Genomic DNA, 23,178 nt, shown 5'->3' on the forward strand with positions numbered 1-23,178 from the left:
ACATATATCTTATTATATGTGACACAAATTATAGACCATACCACCTAGCCCCAAGATGGTGCCTATGCTCCACATTTTACGGTTGTGTTATGTAGTCTGTTATTCATCAAGACTTGGTCTTAGTCTTGTCTCAGTCTCGCCCTGACTTGGTCTTGGTCTTGTCTCAGTCTCAATATACTCTGGTCTTGGTAATGACTTGGTTTAGGTGGTCTTGACTGTAACACTTCCACTTACACAGAAACAACCAAGAAAATTAGCTTCAGGTTGGCCCAGTTCTGCCGGCAGTTTTACTCACAGGGTAATACTTCTCCACAACACCAAAGTCCAGAAATCCAATGAGCAGCCAGACCACGAGTGTCAGCACGGACACCGCGACAATGAACGGGATGAAGTACCCACTCAGCCTGTCCGCAAACTGCTGGATCGGAGCCTTTAAAAGGGTATTTTAAAAGATTCTATGTAAATCACAACAATTCGAAGAATTTTCATAAAATTTCTGGAATAAAAAAATACGCTGTTGTGTCTGAAATAATTGTGTAAATTCCTGGAGCCCGGAGCGCTTCAGCAGAAGGCGCTGTTACCCCAGGTCCTGGGGACTGCAGTTTCAACACCAGCATGAATATTATTTGCATTATTTTCTCCCATATTTACATAATTGTCCCCCCACAACAGCTACACTGGGGGTGAATGAGTGACTTTAACTCACCCTTTGTGCAAATGTGTGCATATGTACTTGTGATGGATCACTGTGATCCACGGTCAGGTTGCTGAAAATGGAGAGAACGTTTCTGCTCAAGGTAGCAGTGAAACTGCTGAGGCAAGGCTAGGTGGAGCAAAGCTGCAGCCCGATGTGCATGTGAGCCAGAGTTTGCATGGTGTGTGTCTGTGGACCACTGTGCACGCGTGCACATTTCTGTATGTCCTACCCCACCTTGGAAGTCTGTGCTTCTTCCACCAGCTTTACAATCTGGCAGAGTGTAGTGTCTGCTCCCACGTGGGTGGCCTGCACCAGCAAGGAGCCGTGGGCGTTGACAGAACCAGCAATCACGGTGCTGCCTGGCTTTTTGGTGACAGGCATTGGTTCTCCTGCAGAAACACAACTAGGTCCTCAGTGAAACACCAACCAATGACAAAGCAACAAAATCAGGCTGTGGCCACACTGACAAATGATATTGTGTCAACAATATCACAACAAACATTAATTCACGAGGATTCACTAGAGGGTTAATAACTCAAGTATGCATCGGCTGCATGGTAATTCTCTTTGCTTATGCACTTAATTGCTTCAATGAAGGGATTATTCAGTAGTATAGTATTAGACCTCACCTGATATTTTAAGTATGATTTACATTAGACCATGTGAGACTGTGCATTAACCTATAACACCAATCAAGCAGGGAATGCATCCCTAGATCTGCTCTAACCCAGGATTCCTTTCACCTGTAATGAGCGACTCGTCAGCCATGGAGGTTCCCTCGATCACCTTCCCATCCACAGGAAACTTCCCTCCTGGAACCACCTTCACAATGTCACCTCTCTGGACCAGATCCACTGACACCTGCTCCTCACTGCAACATGCAGAAAACATCGCACTGATATTCACACACGCACAGACCAGTACTCATCTTTGTGGGAACTGTCCATTCATTCCTATGGGCAAAACCCTAATCCCAACAATGACAACCTTAACCTCTACCCAGCCTTAACCTTAACCATAAGTAATCAAAGAAAATGCAAGTCTTTTGGCATTTTTAGTTTTTTGATAGGGGTCACAGATTTTTATCAAATTTACCTTTGTGTGGATCGAAAGAATGGTCTCCACAACATCAAAATAACAGGTTTTCACATTGTAGGGACATTTGATCCCCACAATGTAATGTACTTCTGACCCACACACACACACAGAAGAAAGACTGACCTCACACATGAGAGGTGCCCTCACCTCAGGATGGAGTTGCCTGTGCCCAGCGTCACCACTGTGGCGTCGGTAGCCTGTAGGGACATCAGCTTGGCCAGGGCCTCTGATGTCTTGCTCTGTGGTAGAGAGCGTTGCAGCTCACTGACTAGCAGGGGGCCAAGCCACTGATCACGCACTAAAATTCTACCCTGGTAGGGTTGCCAACTTTCACGCACCTGGCATAACCCTCACACTTTCGTACTCTCACATTCACGAAAGAAATCTTACAGCAAATCTATAATATTCTATTAAAAGCCTAAAATGACCTACATCAAGTGTTGGGGTACTTTGCAAACCCTACAGACTATTTGCAAGGTAGTAAAACTGTTACATACATGCAAATTTGTGTGCATGCATGTGCAGACTTGTGTCAAACTGAAAATCTCACGCGAGCCAGCTGACCAAAGTTTGCAACCCTGCCCTTGGTGAAAGAAACAAGAGACTAATCCTGATTGGACTGTGCAATTACCAGACACAAAACATCAGCAAATGAACTGTATCCTTGAAAAGAAAAAAAAATCAATACAATGGGCTGTGTGAAATTTGAATATATCTTCGAACAGTAAGAAGCTTTACAATAGTGCTCTGGTGAAACTTCACCTTTCAGATGCCAACTGTTTCATGTCGAAAAAAACATTTTCAGCATTTTCCATCAGACAAGATCCATCCCATGAAGTAAAAAATATGAACACGACAGTTTTCTTAGATCATCGATTCTACACAAGCTGATGTGTCTGTTTGAATTGAAGGAAGCGACAGGCTGTCAGAGGCTGCACATGCTGCTCCTCCCCCACCGTTCAGAGCACTGTAAGAGCCCCGCCCACAGGAGAACACGGCCTCAAAGGAACAGGAAGCCTTTGTTTTATGTGCTGCCATTGTTTCTCTTTTTTGACTCAGTCCAACTGTCTTTCATGACTTGTTTGCTAGAGTGTGCTTAACTGACCTCTAGTAACTTTACATTTTTTATACTTATAATGTTTATATTTTAGCAAGGCAATTTAGGTTAGGTACTGTGCTCTTGGGTGCTAATGCAGGATACACCTGTTCTTCAGCACCATGCTTCATGAGACTCAGCGTTTCAAAGTCACTGAGATAATGTACGGCCTCGCATATCAACCTTGTCACGTTATAAAGGGGTGATATGAGGTATGAGCGCGGCCCCCACCTTGGCTACATGCTCCAGCCAGCGGCCCAGAGCGATGAAGACGAAGAGCATGGGAGGCGTGTCGAAGAAGGTGACCGGGCTGTGCTCGGCTCGCTCGGCCATGGCCACCAGGAGCATGACGCAGGAGTACGCGTATGCTATGGAGGTGGCCAGCACGATCAGCACGTCCATGTTGGCTACCCCGTGTCTCAGGGATTTGTAGGCCTGGATATAGAAGTAGCGCCCCCCAAAGATCTGAAGGACAGTGAGAAATACGAGGGTAGGTTTCTGAAGAAAATGCAGTGAAGTGCCAGTTTGTTATCAGGCAGTGACCGAAGGAGGACCCTGTAACAGCACAGAGGGAGGGCTATGTGACATTGACAATAATCAGGAACAACATCCTCCAGTTCTCTCCACTCAAACACACAGATGTTAATAATAAAAATTGGATTTCACCTGATCAACAATCAAACTTAAATATAAGCTGCAGCATAACTGTCCTGTACCATTACGTTACATACACGTTATAATACAATATAGAGGAATCTACCAAGAACCTACATAGCCACCCAAATGTACCCCGGAAAATTCTATCGGGAGCAACTGACTATGGCTTTGTGTCCCTGATGGAATAATTCTGCACCCCCATCCAATGCATAGTGCTAACCTAGTACTGTAACAAGCCAGAAGCCATGCTTACTTATGCTCTACCCATTTTACAAATTTGCTTAAATCACTGGTGCCTTTTTAATACAGAAAGGATTGAACCCAAGTTGTGGGACCTTGCAGGGAGCAGGAACAGGACAGTGTGGGTAACATCAAGGAACCCTCAGGTCCCAGTTCTCTGGAGGCTCATGCATTGACACAAATCCCAATCAGTCTCTGAAATATTCACAAGCCGGTACCAGCAAACACCTACGAGCCTAGAACACCCCCACACGTAATTACAGGGAAACACATTCCACAGCAATTTAATCACTTGGCATGGTTTTAAAGAATTTTTGTGCTTAAATTACAGTTCTTTTAGCAAGAATGGATGTTATTTTGTGGCATTCAGTATTCTTACACATAACAATACAAAGTGTAGACTGAGAAGCAGAGTTGGGTGAACGTTAAGAAGCAAAAAGGAAGTAAACTGCTACCAATTATTCTTTAATTTGTATTATTTTATAAATAATGATGTGATTGCAAACCCATTTAATTATATAATTAAATGTATATTTAATCAAATGTATATTTAATTACATATACAAAGTTAAATAATGTATTAAATTGAAACTTAGAACTTTAATCAATATTTTACTATTTTTAAGGCACTGTTTGACAAATTATAGTAAAATCTTAAATGTTAAAACATGTTCAGTTATAAGGCTGAATGTTAGAAATAAGACTGATGAAACACTATGAGAATATTCCTGCACTTTGCAAATTACACACACACTACTGCTTAAGCTTTTTGTAACTAAAACTCTTTAATGTGTTCTGAAGAAATTTGTTTGTGATGGTTGCACAGCAGAACTCAGATATGAATGAAGAGCTCCTGAACTCAGCTACAGTCACCTAGTTTGGTCTAAGCTCCTCAGGGAGGGAGACTAGGGAGTCCACTTCTGGGGCAATGATGCGAGAGCAGGATATAAAAGGGTGTATAACATAAATTGGACCCTTTCAGAAATAAGGGGAAGAGACAAACACAAACCTGGATATGCAGCAAACAGGGTGAGCATGTAAGGCCATGTACACACACTCCTGTCCTGTTATAGTTTGAGAAGAATGTGAGCAGATCTGCCTCATTCGCACCATATGGGAAAACTTTACGGAAAAGTTACCTGATTTGCAACATGCAAATGACCCTCAGATGTCTCCGACTGACAAGTCAAGCATGAATCCCCTGCCGCTTCAGAAATAAATAAAAGCAGCAGGGGGATTCTGTGGTAGGAGAGTGTTCATGACTGTTGCCATTCAGTGCCATTCACCTTCTTGGTGCCTTCAGGTTCCCTGCGCCTGTACCTGAACTGGGGTGCAGAGCAGGAAGAAGGCCAGGTTGAGGATGGACAGGCCAGGTAGCACGTTCTGGCCCTGGTGCATGGAGCTCCCGCCCTGGTGCTGGCTGTCCATCACCATCATGTAGATCATCAAGCCCATTACCGGAAGCCCGAACATCAGGCTGAACAGGAACGAGTTCCTCCACCTGTGCCCGGTAGAGAGAACATGGAGATATAGAGATCTAACATGGAGTATGAAAGTCCACAGGTGATCAGAAACAAGCATAGTACAAAGCTATTTAAAGCAGCTTTCGAAATACAGAGTTCTTTAATAAGGAATATTTTCCAGATCTGTTTCCAGATGCAGTAACAAAGCGCAACGTTTAGCTTAAGGTTTAACTGTTGCCCACTGAAGCCCAATGAGAACAGGCAAGCAGGATACTTGCTCTCGAATCTCCCCTTGGTGGTCGAGGCGGCTACTGATCCCCTCTCTCTCCATGAGAGCAGCACTGAAACCCAAACCCTGGGAGAACAAGAAGCCACTGGTTACTGTGGAAGTATCCTGAGCTGTTTTTCAATGGATACTTTATGCATTCCTACAGAGTTAAACTAAAGTAGCGTTTCTCAAGCCGGTCCTACCGGGAGCTGGAAGGACACAAAAATGTAGACAGGGATCTGACAGGGAGCAAAAACGTGGATCATCTGGGGGTCCCTCAATTTACCCCATCACTACTTTGGGTGACTCATCCTCATTTTTCTGTCTCATTCTGCGTGTCTCTGGCTTTGACGAAGACGGAACCCAGTTCTAATGCTGTTGGTAGTTATTTGAACACCAGTTCTTATCCAATATCCCTGCTTGTAGATATGGTTTGTAAATAAATAGGTTACTCTGAACCTGTACCCCTTCAGCACATATCTTACTCTTCAAGGACTTAGTAACCCAAAGTCATTGTCCCAAATCTGGATGCCCCACCTCAATAATCCTGATGATATCCCGTGGTCCCACTACCTCGGGGTCGAACTTGATGTGTGCTTTGCTGGTTGCCAGGGCAACAGAAGCCTCTAGAACCCCCTTTGTGCTAGCCAGCCGGGCCTCGATGCTGTGGACGCATGACGTGCAGGTCATGCCTGTGACCTGCAGGGGGCAGTAATCAAACATTATCTGAGTATCTGTGCTACAGAGTGAGGGTGAAATGATCCCCAATGATGGACAGACTTAGTTCAGGTAATAGTTCTGGTCCTCATGACCTATGTGTGTGCTTGAGTTTTCAGCTTATCCATAGGTGATGGGGCTTTTTTATGGGTAGGCACACCTGCTACTGGACCTTCACCTTCAGTCCTTCCCATGCGCCTTGTGCCCACCCTACAAATGACACCATCTTCTCACATGTACCTGTGACTTTAACACAATGGTGGATACAGAAAGTGGCTGATGGGTGGGTTTGGGTTAAATCTGGGTGGGCCTGGCACATTTTCTAAAACTGGCTCAGATATTTACAATATGGTGACCGCAATAATAATACAGCCAAGACTGAAGTGTCCAACCTAAAGAGCACCACTAGAGGGAGCTCATACATTCAGTCATAATGACCTCCACTCAATAGTGAAGCGGAGGGACCGTTACAGTACATGACGGCAGAACAAAGTGAGTAGAAATATTTTGTTATACATTATTACTAATTAATACATAATTCTAATAATTTTCAAGACAAAACAAGTCACATTCAATGTAATTAGTGAAAATTAATATTTAAAATGTTGCATTATAAAAAAATATATTTTCATTAAGCTGAATGGCTGGACCCAGCTGACAACCTGGCAGTACCTGCACCTGCACTTGTTGCAGTTATATCCTTAGTGATGGACCCTTAGACTGACTGGAGCATGTGGGTCCTAATGACTAAGAAGGGGCTTCTAGATCAGGGATCAGGCATAAACCGCACAACACAGCCAGACTGATTCAAACATTTAGTAGAATAACACTACTGAAGCAGTGCAGCAAAGCTGTGCAGCGCAGACTCACCACGAGGTCCAGCTTCCCGTCTGTCACAGCGCCATCCTTTATGAGTTCAGCACCGAAGCCCAAGGCCCGAATAAACTGTGCGATTTCAGCTGTGTTCAGGACCTGCGGGTCATACCTGACCTCAGCCTGGCCTGCCATCAGGGCCACAAGTACAGAGACTATCCCTGAAAACAGAAACACACTGTCAGGCACACTGAATCCCATATAATATTTCTTTTATTGATACCTATTGCTGTAACTGCTGCTCCTAACTGTGACAATGACAAGAACATGGCCTGATACAGTTATTCAGATCTTCGTGCAGCTCAGTGGGTTTGGACACTGTGCCAGTGATGGGAAGGGTGCTGGTTTAAATCCCGTGGTCAGCATATTAGTTACACCCCTTCAGAAAGGCTGCTAACCCCAAATACTCCAAGGACTGACGCTAATTTCTCAACTGTACATGAGGGCATCTGCTGCTACTAGAATTATTCTCATTTTCCAACCATCCATCCATACATTTTCTACACCCAGCCGAATATGTCATTATTTTGATAGGTGCTCACCTACATTGTGTCAATTCTAACTGTAGTTTTTATGCAAAAATCACATTTTCTTTATATATTTCTTATTGTTCGCTTAACCACAACATGGCACATCACTTTTGCCCATTAAACAAAACAGTTATATTCTTTAGTTATGAGGAATGTGGGCACTGCCTGAGACACACAGCCAGCAGGGCATTCTATGGTAGGAGAATGTTCATGACCGCTACCATTCAGGGCTATCTCAAGGTCACATGACTAATCTTCTGTATATAGAATCCAAACTGACAACCTTCCAGACCTTCAGCCCAGATCTGTATGCCTCTGGATTACACACCAGCCTTTTCCCTTAATATTGAGGCTTCTCCTGATGATGTCACACACCTGTCTGTTTCTGCAGGTTCCGCTCAATGTTTGCCACGCAGGAAGCGCAGGTCATGCCCGTCACTCGAAAGAAGCACTTCTGTGTTCCCGCTTCCTGTCGAGCAGGGCTGGAGTTCACAGTGATGGGCTGGAATGTCTCGCTGGGGGATGGGCAGGCCTGGGAACTGCTGCCATGTGCTCCGGTGTTTTCCCCTGAGGGCACCTGCTGGTTTTGTCTACCTGCTGGACAGCTCAGTTCTGTGAAAGCATGTTGGTCAAGAAAATCTGCCTGTTGTTTCTAGGGTTACTTTTATTCTACGATTTGGCCAATGCTACTTAGAGATTAGCTGTACATGCATGTTACAGGCTGATAATTTCCTGAAATAGGCTTCTTATTATCATTATTGTTATTACTGCTTTTGTTAATATTGATAATTACTATCAATCACAGGCTGAAGTACATGTTTTGCTGAAGTACAGGGTATACAACTGTAGGCAGCAGCTACATATTTCAATATAACAGTAACTGAAGAACAAGTCATTAAAACGTATAACATTAGCTCAAGGTGCCGGTATAGATGGAGATCTTAATAATCACCCAACACTTCAGCTGCTAACAGAGGGTGGATTTGTCAAAGAAAAAGGAAAATCAGAATAATCCTCTTGGGTTAAATCCCTTTCTTGGCTCCTAAGTGCCATTAGAACCTGCCACCTGAGATCTTTAACGATTCTTTATGTCAAAGTATTGAATGACCCATGTGCAGTTACTATGGCAACCCTTTCTTAAACACCCCTGTGCTGGATTTACCTGTCAGTGATGCATGGAAACCCATGTCCTCAATGGCAGCCCTGAGCTCTTCTGGGCTGGTGAGGTCGGGGTCGTACAGCACGGTTCCCTTCTCCTCGGCCAGAGACACCCGCACACAGCTCACACCTGCCCTCTCACTCAGGTTCCCCTCTATGGAGCGTACGCACGAGCCACAGGTCATGCCTGTAATGGCGATGGTCACTGCTGACCAGGGCTGTTGGCTGAAGGTTCTGAGGGAAGACAGAGAGGGCTTCCTCTCCCCTGCGCCTGGGTCTGCCTCCTTACTGCTCAGGCTGGCAGAGAAGCCCATCTCTTCAATTAGGCTCCTCAGCTGCTCGGGAAGGAGCAGGGTGCGAGCAAAGGCCACTACGGCCTCCCCCTTATTCAGAGACACGCTGACACCTCGTACACCCGGCTGCTGGCCCAGGCTGCCCTCAATGGTGCTCACGCAGGACGTGCACGTCATGCCCCTCACCAAGATCTTTACTACGCTCACTTCTTCCTCCTCCTCCTCTTCCTCTGTGGCTCCAAAACCCATTTGTTGGATCTCATGGCAGATTTCCTTGATGGTAAGACCTATGGGGTCAAACTCTACCCAAACATTGCCAGCTTCAACATTCACTTGGGCAGCCACCAAGCCTGGTAGGCAGCCGAGCCGGGTCTCCAGGATGAGGGCGCAGGTTGGGTTCCTGGTGCCTGTGATGCAGATGGTGCGATGGACAGTACAGCTGGCCTGTGGGAACACCTCTCTCTGGCTGCCAGCATCAAAAGCAAAGTTCTCATAACCATGTGGGTGTGGGGGCCAGACCCTCGGGAGAGCAACATTTAGCTGGAGAGGAGAGAAGAAAAGAGAAAAGACAGCAGATGAGAGACAGAAGCAGAAGCCATTGATAGTACTAATGAGCTACATTTGTAACAGAATGCCCTGCAGGTGATTTTGATAGTGGGTATGTGTGTCTGGGGGGGGGGGGGGGGGTAATTCTCAGAAAATCAGAACAGTACTCAACAGCCCTATAAGTACAACTTCCTGAGGCAAACATACCCAGGTTAAAAATCAAGGCATTGACACATTTTGTAAACACTGGAGAGACATATGTCGAAATATGAGCTGTCTGTACCTCCTGCTGTTTCAACACGTTAACCTGGGTTTTGAGAACATAATAACAGAATTAATTAAACTGACTACGTGGGAAAATACGTTATATATAGCACGTTATCCATCGCACTTATTAATTATTAAAATAAGTATGTTATTTACATAAAGGCGGAAAGCCCGGCAATCGTAGGACCTTCAGGTTAATGTGCACCCGATTAATCTATATTTCATGTATAATGCTTTTATGTACAGTTTTAACCAGAATTTAATAAGCGATTCGTCCTATAATGGACAATAGACGCAAGCATGCATAGGTCCTTCGATGTTACGATTAATTGTAAAAAAACTGTAACGGTATCTCCACAATAGCCATAGATCAAACACATGGATAATACGTAATACGTATTCTTTCCATCTGCTCCACTTGCTTTAAATTTCCAAAATTTCGGGGAAAATCAGACTACATTTTCAGTTTTATGATAGTATTTTTCTCAGTACACAAGGTATCAAATGAATTCGGTTAACTGAGTATGTAAAACCTCGCGTATAAATGTGAGGTGCCGCTAACCGCTTGGTCCTGCCGGTGCGCGCTGCGCACGTCGCCCTCCTGGGGCTCCTCGCCGACCGGTGCGAAGCTGGTGAAGCCTTTGGTGTCCGGGCTCTTCTGGGAGACCATACCAACTTGCTCCACCACATTCACCGAAGACTTTGAAGCATTTTTAGCAATGTTATGGAGAGCCTTTGGTGAAAACCTTTTCATTCTAAAAACACTTAAAAAGTCTACTTTCGCTTTATATTGCTAAATATATTGCTTTGTAAAATTAGTAGTTACAGAAACGGAATCATTATTTTCAATACTCAATACTTTGCAGAAGAAAATAACTTTTAAGATAAGCAGGCACCTGTCTGCACTCGGTCTCCCTGCACATCAGCTTTATATATAATAGGCGGCCAATTGCGGCCGCTGTAAAATCGCGCCTCCGGCTTTTGCGCTCAGCCCGAAAGCAGCGGAGCGTCTTCCACCCGGTGGCGCGCGGCAGTGTCACCTGCCCCGGGTAATTATTTACCGACCCGGACTGAGCAGAACGCCCACTTGGCTACACTACACTTGTGTAACGAGTGCAAAGTACTTTGCAGCTTTAAAGTTTTGGATTCGTTTTAAATCTATGTTGTTTGCTATTGTCAGTAATATAACACCAGCACACTATCCTAGCTCACTGTATAAATGACGACATTAGTAAGTATTATTTCACAGTGACGTTGTTCAGCTGTTTGAACCACCTTTGCAGAATGCAAATGTTAGCTTGCCAGTTAGCACACTACCGTGGCAATTTGTTTCCCCATTTGCTTTCAAACGTGTTTTTCTGACGAAGGATAAGCATGCACGTTTGTGTGTCTGCTGTGCAGGAAATAGCTGCATAAGACTTCATAATGGACAAATATCTGATATCGTTGTGCTCGGCCCCGCTACTTAGTTGGTAAAATGAGTTTCAGTCATTTATATGCAATTGGGTAGATGGTCAAAGTGCTATATCTTATAGTGCAGGGGAAAATACATATCATACGAAATATCTTCGTTAACAAATTTCTTCCTTTTCGGAAATCTAATGATTTAAAAGTAAAAGAATTTGCTTCGATACTATAGGTTCATAAGTAAAAATACAATAATATTATTTGTGAAACAAAGTACAAAAAAATGACAGTAATACTGATACAAATATTTTTTTTAAATTAAATAGAAAATGTAAATTGTAATGTAAAAATTCGCCGTCAGTAATGCATCGTCAGGATGGCCGAGCGGTCTAAGGCGCCAGACTCAAGGTTCAATACCTTCCATAGAAATGGGTGTTCTGGTCTCCGAATGGAGGCGTGGGTTCGAATCCCACTTCTGACACAACCTTTTGGCAAAACAAAATTAATTTTAAATCCACCAACTTTAATACTAGAAAACTATTACATGTGCTTCACTTTCCAAAGATATCTTTTAAATCTCCCGATAACATTTCAAATTGTAAAATATGACTTTCAAAGATATTTTATCGGTGCATGTAACGATGGTGGGACTGAGGAGTCATATACACTGCATATGCAGTGAAAAAGATCACCTTGAATATGACAGCATGAAAACTGTAAATGTTGAAAATATTTACATGCTTTTGCAAATATAATCAATCATCACAATTCTCACAATGGTGTCGCTGTAGGTATTTGTTTGATTTCTTTCAGTGGTACTAAATGACAAAAAAATACATGGATGCACATAATGAACTGAATGGGAGTTGAACTTTTATGTAAAACCATTTCGTCCTGATATCCACTGAAAAAATAACTTTGTTTTATGTCTGTCACACAAATTTAGTTGTTAGTTTTCAGACATAGTATGGACCTTTGTTGCATTTTGTTGTATTTATTTATAATTATTATGCAATTCAGTTTTTAACATGATGATTATGATGATTATATGATGATTTTAGTTCATAGGTCTTTATTAAATTATTATTGTTGTTGTTATTGTTATTATTATTATATCTGTGGTATGAAATGGCAAGACAAATATGCAAATGCAGCATTTTAATAAAAACATATTAGCCCGGCCTTATTCTTTGAAAAAATGGCTTTATTTTGTGTTATGTCTCTTAAATTTGCTTGAATTCCTAAAGATAACCTTTATAGCTTAAGATTTCATTATTATTATTATTATTATTATTATTTCAATAATTGAACATTTCAAGTTCTATAATACTCCATATATGACTTTCATTTCCCCTGTCCCCCTGTATCCCTCTGTGTCCCCCTGTGTCCTCTGTGTCCCCTGTGTCCCTCTGTGTCCCCCTGTGTCCTCTGTGTCCCTCTGTGTCCCCCTGTGTCCTCTGTGTCCCCTGTGTCCCTCTGTGTCCCCTGTGTCCTGTCCCCCTGTATCCCTCTGTGTCCCCCTGTGTCCTCTGTGTCCCCCTGTGTCCTCTGTGTCCCTCTGTGTCCCCCTGTGTCCTCTGTGTCCCCTGTGTCCCTCTGTGTCCCCTGTGTCCCGTCCGCCTGTATCCCTCTGTGTCCCCCTGTGTCCTCTGTGTCCCCTATGTCCCGTCCCCCTGTATCCCTCTGTGTCCCTCTGTGTCCCCCTGTGTCCTCTGTGTCCCCTGTGTCCTGTCCCCCTGTATCCCTCTGTGTCCCCCTGTGTCCCCTGTCCCCCTATTTCCCTCTATGTCCCCCTGTCTCCCTCTGTGTCCCCCTGTCCCCCTATACCCCCTGTGCCCCAGCTACGTCCTTCTCTTTCTTTGACAGGCCACTGGTAAAGTTGCCAAACATTAACTGTTTGTTTGTTTTTCTTTCAAGAGTGATAAATACCAATTTGCTGTTGTGTACCTGCGACTTGTACGCACACATTTAAGACTTGTTCTACACTCACCCCAGGACCCAGTTGGAGATGATGTTACTGATGACCAGTCCCTGGGGATTTCCAGTGGGCCTACCCAGCACATTTGTATTAATTGTATTAATATGTTTGTATTAATAGCTGAGCTGAAGTCAATGAATAACATCTTTGAATAGGTTTTCATTTTGTCCAGGTGTTTCAGGACCAGAGAATCAGCATCATTTCATGCCATTAAATTTTGAAGATACTGTACACAGAGGGACACAAGGGAATATTCTCTCTTGCAGTTCTTCCGGCCCCTTATTCTTAAAAAAATCAGATGCTACTTTAATACTAACTGTACTGTATATACACATGGTCCTGTGACAAAAAGTGACCATACTGCCACCTCAATTTTTGGTGGTACTGCATCTCGTACATATATCGTCTCAGTTCCTCATGTAGGCGCATAGGCAATGCATGGAATCAATGCAACAAATGCGTGGCGGCCATGATGTGTATGCGTTGTGAGCGTTGATAAAAATCGGTCCTTATCAGCACCCCGACACCACTAAAAAATGAATGCTTTGGATGTACTCAATTGAATTGTGGACAGTGGTTCCACACAATACATGCAAGTTCTTTGATCTTAAAAATATTGTTTTGGAACAACTTGAACAACTTTTGTTGGGAATATTCAACCAAATTAAGTTCAACCGAATAAAAGCAATATTGTTCTCTTCAATGAATCACTTAACATTCAGTCAACTTATTTTTGTCATGTTTTTTGAAGATAATTGCTATAATTTATCTTCTATTCCATTTATTTTATAAGTGGGAGCACTAGTAACAATAGTATTAATTTGTTTAATGCGATAAAGAGATAGATTTATGTATTTAACACAGATCTACATGACATGAATCAAAGTCTATACGCCCTAATATTTTGCTCCTTAATAATTCTCAAATATGTTTGTTGTTCTAGTAAGAAATACAGAGAACGAATGTAATACAGGCACAAAATAGCTGTATTTGGAAACATAGTTTTAACAGCTGAAACACTGCAGCTCACATTTCAGGAAAGAAACTAGATTTTTATTATACATTTTTTAAAGATGCATCATGCATAATCAGGGTTTATCTTAATAGACTTCCGATGTGGAAAATCAAACGTTGCATTCAAAATGAAAAAGAAGGCCTGCCTGATCAGTCCTGCTGAATAATTCCCCTGAAGCTTCTTCTCAGTATTTATTTTTTACGTGTGAATGAAGAACATGAACACAATGAAAACTGCTGTACTGAACAGTGCAGTGCATCTCACAAGTACTGGTTGTTTCATAACAAATCAAAACAAAACCTACAGTCCAGTCCAATTGTCTCCATCTTGTTCTGAGTTACTTCAGCTCATTCAGTGAAGAGCTTTATCTTCAGTCCTTGTGCTTTTTGAGATACTGTATATTATGAGTAGCGATGGATATCGTTTGGACTTCATTGATACTAGTACTTTGATGTCGCTTGTCAGTTCAATTCCTTATTGGTTCTAGCATTGTTTTGCTAGACAAATGTTTGGTAGCACTTAACAGACCCTCATTACTAATACAAAGTTAAGTGACACTTATATTGTCTGGAAATGTTACAATATTTGTTCATTTGGTCTAGTAATGCCACAGGTCATTTAAAAGGTCAGGTTGGGGAGCATGTGCCGATGCAGTGCATTGCCGTACCCACCACATGGCGAAACTCTACAGGAACCCAGCTAGCGACCCCCCAGGCAGAGACAGGATCCAGTCCCACACTCTATAAATGGCCATCTATCCATTTAAAAACTGGGTCTGAGCTGAGTCTGAAGTGTGATTTTGTTATAGGACTGCCCCACCTGATTCTCTGCCGGCCCACCCTCTCTATGATTTCTGGCTCCGCTATTACTGTACATTACAGCATTGTACAGCAAAGTTAGTCCAGCAGTGATCCAGTATCTTACTGCTTGTGGTTGCACTTGGGTAGGTTAATGATACTTTGAGAAAACTCTCATGAGGTTGCTTGGTTATAGTCCCCATAATAATAAAAGCAGCCACAGAAAGTTGATTGATGGACAATGTAACATAATAAAATGTTTCATATAAAAGAGACTATAAAATATGACACAAGGGGAAGTACAGGAAGTATGTAAACACAACTGTGCAACCAGGTAGCAAATGAGAGCATCGAACTAAAGAGAAGTAGTAATAAACACACACAAATCATGTGAACATTACCTAGGTGGAGCAGGGTAGCTGCATGACATAAGATACATAAGTGCAGGTAGAGGACAAAAACCCTTCAGTTTAGAGGACAGGCTATTTAAAGCTCATATACAGATGCTGAGGTATTGAAGTGCAAAGTCAAGTGTGTGAATGTATGTTACAGTACAATCAACATTCTGATTCTGCAGAACATAGTGGGCACTTGCAGGAGTTTATTTGTTTGATAATTCTGGGGAAAAAACTGTTTCTAAGCCTGGTGCCTGGGCAGGAGAGACTTGGGGCATCTTCCAGAGGAGAAAACAGTCTGCGGCTGTGGTGATTGAGGTCAGGGGCTATGCAGATTGCTGGTTGTAGGCAGAATCTGGAGCAGATGCCCTGGATTGCTGGAGGCTGGGTGACAATGATGTGTTCAGCAGCTTCGATGACCCTTTGTTATGTTTTCTGATTCGCAGCTATGCAAAATGGCTAAATCATATAGGTATACAGGATGCTCACCATATCTCAGAAGCGCTCATTGTTAAATGAGGGGGTGTTAGCCAACACTAAGTGTCTGTATAAATAGAGATCCAAATAATATCCCAACAGCTCAAATAGCCTGCTGACTCCATGAGGCCAGAATCATTAGAAGAAAAGGGAAATCAACATAATCGTCATGCATTAAATATATGAGAGAATGACCCATGCGCAGTTACTATTGCAGCCCTTTCTTAAACAACCCTATCTTTCAGGGTTTTCCTGTCAGTGATGCATGCACAGTTCCATTCTCCTCAGCCAGAGACAACCAAACAAAAAATCTGAATAATCCTCTAGGATTAAATCCTTTTCTTGGCTCCTAAGTGCCATTAGAACCTGCCACCTGAGATCTTTAACGATTCTTTATGTCAAAGTATTGAATGACCCATGTGCAGTTACTATGGCAACCCTTTCTTAAACACCCCTATGCTGGATTTACCTGTCAGTGATGCATGGAAACCCATGTCCTCAATGGCAGCCCTGAGTTCTTCTGGGCTGGTGAGGTCGGGGTCGTACAGCACAGTTCCCTTCTCCTCGGCCAGAGACACCCGCACACAGCTCACACCTGCCCTCTCACTCAGGTTCCCCTCTATAGAGCGTACTAACGCTCTGTCCATCCTGTCTGTCCTGTCCTCTCATATTTTCCCCTGGGCATGGCTTAACTAGCCTAAACTGACACTTGCTAGCCATACCTCTCATTCTGATCCATCCATCCATCCATCCATCCATCATCTCCCGCTTAATCCGGGGTCGGGTCGCGGGGCAGCAGTCTCAGCAGGGAGACCCAGACTTCCCTCTCCCCGGCCACTTCATCCAGCTCCTCTGGGGGGATCCCGAGGCGTTCCCAGGCCAGCCGAGAGACATAGTCTCTCCAGCGTGTCCTGGGTCTTCCCCGGGGTCTCCTCCCAGTGGGACATGCCCAGAATACCTCCCCAGGGAGGCGTCCTGGAAGCATCCTGATCAGATGCCCGGGCCACCTCATCTGGCTCCTCTCGATGCGGAGGAGCAGCGGCTCTACTCTGAGTCCCTCCCGAATGACCGAGCTTCTCACCCTATCTCTAAGGGAGAGCCCAGCCACCCTGCGGAGGAAACTCATTTCGGCCGCTTGCACCCGCGATCTCGTTCTTTCGGTCACTACCCATAGCTCATGACCATAGGTGAGGGTAGGAACGTAGATCGACTGGTAAATCGAGAGCTTCGCCTTTTGGCTCAGCTCTCTCTTCACCATGACAGACCGATGCAGCACCCGCATGACTGCTGACGCCGCACCGATCCGCCTGTCGATCTCCCGCTCCATCGTTCCCCCACTCGTGAACAAGATCCCGAGATACTTAAACTCCTCCACTTGGGGGAGGACCCCATCCCCAACCCGGAGAGAGCATTCTACCCTTTTCCGGCGGAGAACCATGGTCTCGGATTTGGAGGTGCTGATTCTCATCCCAGCCGCTTCACACTCGGCTGCGAACTGCTCCAGTGAGAGCTGAAGGTCACGGTCCGATGAGGCCAACAGAACCACATCATCCGCAAAAAGCAGAGACCTAATCCTGAGGTCACCAAACCGGACACCCTCAATGCTCTGGCTGCGCCTAGAAATTCTGTCCATAAAAGCTATGAACAGAATTGGTGACAAAGGGCAGCCCTGATGCAGTCCAGCCCTCACCAGAAACGAGTCCGACTTATTGCCGCCTATGCGGACCAAACTCTGGCACCGGTCATACAGGGACCGAACCGCCCTTAAAAGGAAGCCCGGTACCCCATACTCCCGGAGTACTCCCCACAGGACTCCCCGAGGGACACGGTCAAATGCCTTCTCCAAGTCCACAAAACACATGTAGACTGGTCGGGCAAACTCCCATGAACCCTCCAGAACCCTGCTGAGAGTATAGAGCTGGTCCACTGTTCCACAGCCAGGGCGAACACCACACTGCTCCTCCTGAATCCGAGGTTCGACAATCCGGCTGACCCTCCTCTCCAAGACCCCCGAAAAGACCTTGCCAGGGAGGCTGAGGAGTGTGATCCCCCTGTAGTTGGAGCACACCCTCCGGTCCCCCTTCTTAAAGAGGGAGACCACCACCCTGGTCTGCCAGTCCAGAGGTACTGCTCCCGATGTCCATGCGATGCTGCAGATGCGTGTCAACCAGGACAGCTCCGCAGCATCCAGAGCCTTGAGGAACTCCGGGCGAATCTCATCCACCCCTGCGGCCCGGCCACCGAGGACCTTTTTGACCACCTCAGCGACCTCCACCCCCGAGATAGGCGAGTCCACCCCCAAGTCCCCACACTCTGCTTCCATATCAGAAGGCGTGTCGGTGGGATTGAGGAGGTCTTCGAAGTATTCCCTCCACCGACCCAAAACGTCCCGAGCTGAGGTCAGCAGCGTACCATCCCCACCATAAATAGTGTTGATGTTGTACCGCTTTCCCGCCATGAGCCGCCGGATGGTGGACCAGAATCTCCTCGAAGCCGTCCGGAAGTCGTTCTCCATGGCCTCACCAAACTCCTCCCACACCCGAGTTTTTGCCTCAGCGACCGCCAAAGCCGCATCCTGCTTGGCCTGCCGGTAGCTGTCAGCTGCGTCTGGAGTCCCAGAGGCCAAAAAGGCCCGATAGGACTCCTTCTTCAGCTTGACGGCATCCCTTACCACCGCTGTCCACCAGCGGGTTCGGGGATTGCCGCTGCGACAGGCACCGACCACCTTACGGCCGCAGCTCCGGTCAGCCGCCTCCACAATGGAGGCACGGAACATCGCCCATTCGGACTCAATGTCCCCCGCCTCCCCCGGGATATGGGAGAAGTTCTGCCGGAGGTAGGAGTTGAAACTCTCCCTGACAGGGGATTCCGCCAGACGTTCCCAGCAGACCCTCACTATACGCTTGGGTCTGCCAGGCCTGGCCGGCTTCTTCCCCCACCAGCGGAGCCAACCCACCACCAGGTAGTGATCGGTTGACAGCTCCGCCCCTCTCTTCACCCGAGTGTCCAAGACATGCCGCCGCAAGTCCGACGACACGACTACAAAGTCGATCATCGAACTGTGGCCTAGGGTGTCCTGGTGCCAAGTGCACATATGGACACCCTTATGCCTGAACATGGTGTTCATCATGGACAATCCGTGACGAGCACAGTCCAATAACGAAACACCGCTCGTGTTCAGATTGGGGGGGCCGTTCCTCCCAATCACGCCCCTCCAGGTCTTACTGTCATTGCCCATGTGAGCATTGAAGTCCCCCAGCAGAACAAGAGAGTCCCCAGGAGGAGCGCTCTCCAACACCCCTTCCAAGGACTCCAAAAAGGGTGGGTATTCTGAACTGCTGTTTGGCGCATAAGCGCAAACAACAGTCAGGACCCGTCCCCCCACCCAAAGGCGAAGGGAGGCTACCCTCTCGCCCACTGCGGTAAACCCCAATGTACAGGCACCCAGCCTGGGGGCAATAAGTATGCCCACGCCCGCTCAGCGCCTCTCCCCGTGGGCAACTCCAGAGTGGAAAAGTATCCAACCCCCCTCAAGGAGACCGTCGAGGTGAGTCTGACTATATCTAGCCGGAACTTCACAACCTCACGCACCAGCTCAGGCTCCTTCCCCATCAGAGAGGTGACATTCCATGTCCCTAGAGCTAGCTTCTGCAGCTGACGATCGGACCGCCAAGGTCCCCGCCTTTGCCCGCCGCCCAGATCACCTCGCACCCGACCCCTATGGCCCCTCCCATGGGTGGTGAGCCCATTGGAGGGGGGACCTACGTGCCTTGTTCGGGCTGCGCCCGACCAGGCCCCATGGGTGTAGGCTTGGCCACCAGACGCTCGCCATCGAGCCCCACCCCCAGGCCTGGCTCCAGGGGGCAGCCCTGGTGACCCGCGTCCGGGCAAGGGAAATTGTGGGTCCAAAATTTTCTTCTTCATAGGTGTCTTTTGAGCCGCACTTCATCTGGTTCCTCACCCAGGACCTGTTTGCCTTGGGTGACCCTACCAGGGGCATAAAGCCCCAGACAACATAGCTCCTGAGATCACGGGAACACGCAAACCCCTCCACCACGATAAGGTGTCGGCTCCAGGAGAGGCCTCTCATTCTGATCCCTTAGTTAATAATTTCCAGCTGATTCTCATTTGCCTCTTGTTGCTTGCGTTTTGAAAGTGCTTCCAGGTCCTGTATTCCCTAGTCCTGTCATTATAACTTGTTTGCGCCCTGAGTTCTATATCACTGTCTTAACAAAGTTCCCTACGAGGGGTTACTGCATCAATGCTTCCTTTTGGTCGTGTTTCCTTCCACTTGGTGTGACATCTGGTTTTCTGGGCGTGAGTGAGAGTGAAAATGTCCACAGCTGTAACCCATGAGTGTTCTTCACGTCCATACATACCTACATTCATATATATATGCCTGCCTGCGTGCATACAAACATACATAAGGGTCTCTGGGCTACTGACAGACCATGCCAACGTGCTGTGTCAGCTTCTGAGGACTTTGGATAGGGTGACCAGATAATCCATATCAGGGGGGACTCTGAGCTAGAACAGGATCTATAAATTACCATTTCAATTAAAAAGGACCTTCTTATTTTTCTTATTGTGTGCTGATTGGTCAGACTCCTAAAATCTTGCATGTGTCACTAATGTTAATGTGAAACAGCTGGATGAGTCTTTCAATCAATTAAAGAAACACACCAGTAAAAATACAAGATAAACGAAACAATTTGGCTGAACGCAGGAACCCTCCTGTCTTACAATAGCGTGTAAAAACTTAAATATCTTAAAGTGACATGGATTAGGTGGACACTCTAACTTTGGAGAAAGTTTAATAATGTTACGGAGAGCATTTGGTGACAAACATTTCATTATAATAAGTCGAAATACTTACAAAGTCTACTTTTACATATTATTTTTACAGTTAGTAATTACCTGCCCTTGGATTATTATTTACGGAGTCTGAACCCAGCTAAACATCCAGTACGGATTGTGTTTGCATAATGGGTGCAAAGCGCTTCAGTTTTTATGTTTTAGCTTTGCTTTAAAATTACGTAGTTTTTTTTACAAAAAGCACACTATCCTCGCCTCTCCTTATACAAGCAGTTTTCGACTGACATTAAGTAATCCGTCCCACAAACCTAAACCGAAAGTCAAATTTAACATAAATCGGTCCCCCCCATACCACTCAAGACAAAAAAATATATACTAGTAATACGTGGTATAGAACACATATGAAATAAGTACACAAAGTTCTTTTTCTTCTTACAGGCTCTTAATTTGGTGTTACACTTGTTTTTGCTTCCACTTTAAGTCTCGCTCTGAGTATGCGTGAAGTAAATAATGAAAAATAGTGTTTCTAAACCGTCCGGCGAACTAACAGGAGCATTTAGTTTTGGGAGCTGTTTCTATTTGCAATATCAGTATATATCCTGAATCGATGACGCAATTTCTACCTTATTGATAATTCAGTTATTTAAAAACAAAATAATTTAGTTTTATACATCAAAATACAATAACAATATTTCTGATATTAGGCGTTTAAAAAATAGAATAATAATATATAAACGTAAAAGTACGACATATTCAATTGTAATGAGAAATTTAAGTACGTATGACGTATCGTCAGGATGGCCGAGCGGTCTAAGGCGCCAGACTCAAGGTTCAGTACCTTCCATAGAAATGGGTGTTCTGGTCTCCGAATGGAGGCGTGGGTTCGAATCCCACTTCTGACACAACCTTTTGGCAAAACAAAATTAATTTTAAATCCACCAACTTTAATACTAGAAAACTATTACACGTGCTTCACTTTCCAAAGACATCTTTTCAAGCTCCCGATAACATTTCAAATTGTAAAATATGACTTTCAAAGATATTTTATCGGTGCATGTAACGATGGTGGGACTGAGGAGTCATATACACTGCATATGCAGTGAAAAAGATCACCTTGAATATGACAGCATGAAAACTGTAAATGTTGAAAATATTTACATGCTTTTGCAAATATAATCAATCATCACAATTCTCACAATGGTGTCGCTGTAGGTATTTGTTTGATTTCTTTCAGTGGTACTAAATGACAAAAAAATACATGGATGCACATAATGAACTGAATGGGAGTTGAACTTTTATGTAAAACCATTTTGTCCTGATATCCACTGAAAAAATAACTTTGTTTTATGTCTGTCACACAAATTTAGTTGTTAGTTTTCAGACATAGTATCGACCTTTGTTGCATTTTGTTGTATTTATAATTATTGTTAAAAATACAAATAATTATTATTTGGGCCTAATTTAAATTACAATCCGTTAAATCTGATATTTAGAGAAGTTTTAAAAATGCCCACTAGGTGGAGATCATCCATTTGTTATAAACTCTGCTGGGTTAGCACTGTTGCCTCACACCTTTTGAGACCAGGGTGTCCGCCATGGCTCCATGTGTGTGCAGTTCGCCTGTTCTTCCTGTGTTGTTGTGGGGTTTCCTCTGGGTACACCAGTTTTCCCAAAAAGTCCAAAAACATGCTGAGGTTAATTGTAGTTACCAAAATGGTCATAAATGTGTGTGTGCACCTCGCGATGGGTTGACATTCAGTTATGCTAACTGGTGTCTCCCAAATGACCATGACGAGTGTGTGCCCTGGGATGGACCTGCATCCTGTCAGGGTATATACCAGCCTCATGTCCAGTGATGGACTTGCATTCTATCAGGGTATATATTAGCCTCACATCCTGTGATGGACCTGCATCTTAATGCCAGTCATATGCCCTGGGATGGACCTGTATCCTGTCAGGGTATATACCAGCCTCACGTCCTGTGATGGACCTGCATCCTGTCAGGGTATATACCAGCCTCACGTCCTGTGATGGACCTGCACCTTAATGCCAGTCATATGCCCTGGGATAGACCTGCATCCTGTCAGGGTATATACCAGCCTCACGTCCTGTGATGGACCTGCATTCTGTCAGGGTATATACCAGCCTCACGTCCTGTGATGGACCTGCACCTTAATGCCAGTCATATGCCCTGGGATGGACCTGTATCCAGCTCTGCACAGGATAAGCCATTCAAAGACTGAGGGATAAACTCTCCTACATAAATACTCCAGGAACGAAAGAACTAGGTTGGGCAAAAACAGGAGTTTTCAGTACAGCCCTGACTTTTTCTAGTATTATAGGCAAATAGCCATCCTAAAAATATACTGTTCAACTGAAACAGCCAGATAT

The 23,178-nt window shown here is 44.9% G+C and overlaps 1 protein-coding gene and 2 non-coding genes across 8 annotated transcripts in view; 2 read left to right on the forward strand and 1 right to left on the reverse strand.

Moving 5' to 3' along the window:
* atp7b (ATPase copper transporting beta) overlaps window positions 1–16,620 on the reverse strand; it is a 29,343-nt gene extending 12,723 nt beyond the window's left edge. The window contains exons 1-12 of one of the 6 annotated variants that reach the window (XM_048978878.1): window positions 10,466–11,066; window positions 8,802–9,630; window positions 8,015–8,233; window positions 7,107–7,270; window positions 6,057–6,218; window positions 5,530–5,606; window positions 5,109–5,289; window positions 3,123–3,356; window positions 1,943–2,034; window positions 1,441–1,568; window positions 932–1,086; window positions 296–430 (exon numbers count right to left, since the gene is read on the reverse strand). In XM_048978878.1, coding sequence (XP_048834835.1) covers window positions 296–430; window positions 932–1,086; window positions 1,441–1,568; window positions 1,943–2,034; window positions 3,123–3,356; window positions 5,109–5,289; window positions 5,530–5,606; window positions 6,057–6,218; window positions 7,107–7,270; window positions 8,015–8,233; window positions 8,802–9,630; window positions 10,466–10,657 — 2,568 coding nt within the window. In that variant the 5' untranslated portion in view covers window positions 10,658–11,066. Of the gene's footprint in view, window positions 1–295; window positions 431–931; window positions 1,087–1,440; window positions 1,569–1,942; window positions 2,035–3,122; window positions 3,357–5,108; window positions 5,290–5,529; window positions 5,607–6,056; window positions 6,219–7,106; window positions 7,271–8,014; window positions 8,252–8,801; window positions 9,631–10,465; window positions 11,067–16,441 lie in introns of those variants that run through there. The other 5 variants (XM_048978877.1, XM_048978876.1, XM_048978881.1 and 2 more) reach the window with 5 other exon arrangements.
* trnal-caa (transfer RNA leucine (anticodon CAA)) lies at window positions 11,681–11,791 on the forward strand. The gene is made up of 2 exons: window positions 11,681–11,718; window positions 11,746–11,791. It is a non-coding gene; the product is annotated as a tRNA-Leu (tRNA).
* A 4,958-nt stretch (window positions 16,621–21,578) lies between the features above and the next one.
* On the forward strand, window positions 21,579–21,689 carry trnal-caa (transfer RNA leucine (anticodon CAA)). Its single transcript has 2 exons — window positions 21,579–21,616; window positions 21,644–21,689. It is a non-coding gene; the product is annotated as a tRNA-Leu (tRNA).
* The last annotated feature ends 1,489 nt before the right edge of the window (window positions 21,690–23,178 follow it).

Source organism: Brienomyrus brachyistius, chromosome 16 (genome assembly GCF_023856365.1).
Source record: "Brienomyrus brachyistius isolate T26 chromosome 16, BBRACH_0.4, whole genome shotgun sequence".
Lineage (NCBI taxonomy): Eukaryota > Metazoa > Chordata > Actinopteri > Osteoglossiformes > Mormyridae > Brienomyrus > Brienomyrus brachyistius.